This window comes from Dipteris shenzhenensis, chromosome 21, assembly GCF_047967505.1.
Source record: "Dipteris shenzhenensis isolate YYH24624 ecotype China chromosome 21, Dip_SZ_1.0, whole genome shotgun sequence".
Classification (NCBI taxonomy): Eukaryota; Viridiplantae; Streptophyta; class Polypodiopsida; order Gleicheniales; family Dipteridaceae; genus Dipteris; species Dipteris shenzhenensis.
In genome coordinates, this window is record NC_141616.1 from 28,559,055 (window position 1) to 28,563,277 (window position 4,223).

At 42.6% G+C, this 4,223-nt stretch overlaps 1 protein-coding gene across 1 annotated transcript; it reads right to left on the reverse strand.

The window, feature by feature from the left end:
- Nucleotides 1-1,427: 1,427 nt before the first annotated feature.
- Nucleotides 1,428-3,334, reverse strand: LOC147888715 (receptor-like protein 51). Its single transcript, XM_087393002.1, has one exon. The coding sequence runs from the start codon at nt 3,276-3,278 to the stop codon at nt 1,896-1,898; it is 1,383 nt and encodes a 460-aa protein (XP_087249128.1). The 5' UTR covers nt 3,279-3,334; the 3' UTR covers nt 1,428-1,895.
- Nucleotides 3,335-4,223: the final 889 nt, after the last annotated feature.

Consider the following 4,223-nt stretch of genomic DNA (forward strand, 5'->3'; position numbering starts at 1 on the left):
AAAGCTCCACGTGCGGATGTTGGATGTTTTAGGCTTATGGATAGAATATCCATAGTGTCAATTACTTATCTTAGATTACTCATTCATTATTAAATTATAAAAATTATTTATGTTATGTTTTTGAAAATTTATTTTGAGTTATAGTTTTATCATATAAAGTTTGAGATAATAGAACCTTACATTTAAACAACCAAATTGCCATTATGCATCATGCATTTTGTAGCTTATGAACTTATTCATGCATTTTGTAGCTTATGAATTTATTCACCCTTTATTATTATTATTTTTTCTTCATTTATACTTTTATCTTAGAAAATAGAAAACATGATAATATAATTGAGAATTTTTTTGAATATTAATTGCATTATTATCTTCATTGACATTTTCATTTGAATATCAATTTGACATTGCACAATGTATTTTGATCATTACACTTATTAGTACACATTTGGCAATTCGAGTATTGACCTTAGAAATAAATTATTTCATTTAAAATTCTTTTAATGTTTATTGGATGTATAGAATAAATAAAATAGCAATTTAAAGATAGAATCAAGATAATCATCCTATAATATAAATATATAAGCTTCTTATGTATGTAAAATATATTTGTTGATAAAAATTAAGAAAGCTTTTCAAGATGAGAATACAATGTTCTTGCTTGATTCCTAGATAAACAACTCATTTCCTCAAGTAAACTACAATAATAATGACTTATCATACCGTGCATAGCACAAGATACATTCTTGCATTCTAATTTCCTAGATAAAGACTAACGTAGAATCCAATTGATCACATTTGCTTCGTTATGCTTGTAGTCTAATCTCCTACTTAATGGAACTTTTCCTTATATATAGGAATAATGTGACACACTCTTATAATTTCCTAATTGATTGCCTCTTTTCTTAGATAGAGGTATGTATAGGAATAATGTAACACTCTTATAATTTCCTAGGTGACCGCCTCTTTTCCTAGATAGAGGTATGTATGGTATATAGGGAATGAGATTTCCTATAGGAATGTAACACACACTTCTTATTTCCTAGATGAAAACCTCTTTTTCCTAGATAGAGGTAACCAGGGAATGAGTTTTCCTATGTGGAAATGTAACACACTCATCTAATTTCCTAGGTATACAACCTCTTTTCCTAGATAGAGGTATGCATTTTATCTAGGAAATGAGCTTTCCTAGGTGTACATACCAAAATGCATCATTATGTCTAGGAAATTTCCTCCTTTTTCCTAGTTTTTGAGGTTTTCCTATATGGTAAATGGCTAGAAGTTATGCATGAATTTCTTAATTTGATTGCAATTCCCTACATAGAGATAGATCAAAAGTCCCTTATAAACTATGTGCAACGGGTCCATGACTCGAAAGTAGTAGAAATAAGTTAATGAATTATGATGCATAACTGCCCATTCACGGTGGAGTGGTCCGTCTTATGTGTATACACGCAAACCTGAAAGATGATGGTGAGAGAATTGCCAAATACAGTATTACGAACAGCTTATCTGTCAACAGTGGTTCAGCTGAGTATCTAGAACCTAGCTCATAATACATAATCGGGGGCATGAGAGGTAACGGGAATGGAGGCAAATGCATACGCTCGGCAGCAACGACGCTTAGCGGCCCAGCCTTTCTTTGTAGATCAAATCCAAATCTCGAAGGTGAATGATGTCCGTTGAATGATGTCCACGCATCTTTTTCCCGAGCTCCAGCTGCAGGGACTAGTTGATTGTAAACGGTTTAGATGTTTGCAATCGGAAATAAGCCAGATTGTCCTCGCTTCTATTTTAAACGTGCTGTATCTCAATGTGTACATTGTAGAGGCGCTATCGGAGTTACACAGTGTTCACCGTGTTTGAGTGTGAGTGGAGGCGTGTACGAACTACAGTCAGCCCTTATAAGGTAGCTGCCTGGATAATAAAGCTACGCTCACGATGACGCCGACGATACAAGCCAGTGCTAATCCGATAACTAGAACCACCATATTCGGTCCGCTCTGAGAAGCTGCATCTTTGAATGGGTCTGGCTCCGGCGATGGACTAGAATGGTAATACGGCAAAACCCCCGGTCCTGCGACGGGCATACCCGTGGAGTCACACGGCTGAACCCCAGCAACGAATCTTGCAGAGATGATGTTCCTGTTATAGCATAAGCTTGGATTGCCGCCTAGTTTCAAGCTGTTCAATGTTTGCAGATAGCTATCGCTGAAAGGTATCTCCCCCTCGAGATTATTACTTCTAAGATCAACGTAACGCAATCCAGGCATGTTGCTCAGAAACATTGGGATGGAGCCGTTGAATTGATTGTGACCCAGATCAATGTAGATGAGGGATGTAAGGCTCTGTAGTAAACTAGGAATCGGTCCACCAAATCTGTTTGAGGCAAGGTTTAAGAACTGAAGGCTATCCATCGTCCCCAGCTTTGTGGGAATGGGACCTGCAAGATCGTTGGAACTTAAGTCCAGAGATTGTAGTCCTGTCATGGATATTAGGGAGGGCGGAATGGCACCCGTGAAATCGTTACCCGGCAGGCTAAGTGAACTGATCCCGGACGGCCACGTCCGAGGCAAAGGCCCTGTGAGGTTGGTGTTGGAGAAGGTGACCTGCTGTAAGCGTTTCATGCTTGCGAGGATCAGATCCAAACCAGTACTCGCATTCACTTCCACATCCGAAACACTGAGTTCTTCTAAGTTGTGGAACTTGCTCAACCAGTTGCCTGGAAGCCCTGGTGCAAGGACGTTGTAGACCGACCTTCCCAAGCTGGCTGTGAGAGTCAGCGATGTTAAAGAGTCCGCGAGCTCCTGCGGCACTTGGATCAATTCTGCGGGGCACTCGTGGAAGGCCAAAGACTTGAGGGAAGAAAGATTATACCAGGCAGAAGTTGGAAAAACGGCACCATCCGAGCAATAATCGAGTTGCAACGATACGAGGCGTCGGTAGGGGAATCCTTGATCGCATACGAGGACCTGCTGGGAGGCTGTGTTACAGGGGTCGGGTCCGGCAAAAACTCCCAACGAGAGCAGAGCATGGGCTTGCGAGGGATCGAGAGTGCCATTGGAGGCTTGCGTGGGCGCTCTTCCATGGCCAGGGTGTGGTGCGGTCGCGATGGGTTGTGGAAGAGGCGAGGGCGATGGAGAAGAGATGACGTGCGTAGCAGAAGGAGCAGGAGATGGAGGATGAGGGCCATGGGGAGCCCGAGAGGCAGCAGGCAGAGGAGATGCCAGAGTGATGAGCAGCATTGCCAAGGCTGAGAACAAGCTCAAAGTGTGCATGATGCAGGTGCTTGAAGGGAAGAAATGCGAGCTAATGGAGGGCTCGAAAGACCATGGCGGTGGTAGTTGTAATCCGAAGCTCGAGAGCAGCTGGCTATGGCGGCCAGTAACAGATTATAATCCCAAGTGTGGAAACTCTTCATTGCACTCGAGATCAACAGCTGCACTCTTCGACCCCTCCACCATCTGATCGACCAGCTATGGCGTATGATCACTCTCCCTGTTGAACCACTTCTGTGTGAGCAGCATCATTCCCCACTCACCCTTGTCTGCGGCCATCTCTGAGCTCAAAATCACAATCACATTGAGAATAATCTATTGAACAAGAGCACTAAGAACTTAGAAGCTCAAAGTCAACATTGTAAAGATGACTTGATCTTCATGTTACATCTGGTTGTGGCTTCTGAGCGACCTCATCTACCACCTCAAGACGATTGACACCTTCCCTGTAAAGCCAGCTTCACCACCTTCATCATGCCTTTGCCACTCCTGAGCTCAAAATCGCCATCGCAATGTAATTCAGGTGACTGCAGAAATATGAAATGCAACGTCCACATTAGAATATTCAACAATGGCCTGATTTTCGTGTTCTTTGGACGATACAATAAATCAATGCACGATCTACATCTTTAATCGCATGATTTTGTCCCGCACTGGAAGTGAGCCATGATTCGGAGCAACAACATCCGGAAGGAATGATGCTGCCGCTTTGTTGTTCTGTCGATGGATCATGGGTCAAAGCGCCAGAACTCATGAGGCATTACGATTCACAAGGAGAGTTTTCGTCGTCCATGATGTTTTTGAGGCTGGAAGACACCTCCCGACCTCACTCCCCCTCCAGGCTCCAGCGTCTCATCATACGCACCCCATTATGCGAGGCTGAAGCATTTGTGGTTCACAAGGGAAATGTGAGCTCACATGAGCAAATCCATAGCGTTGTTTTGG

Coding starts and splice junctions, on each gene's coding strand:
- LOC147888715 (XM_087393002.1), bottom strand. CDS start 3,278: ATGCACACTTTGAGCTTGTTCTCAGCCTTGGCAATGCTGCTCATCACT.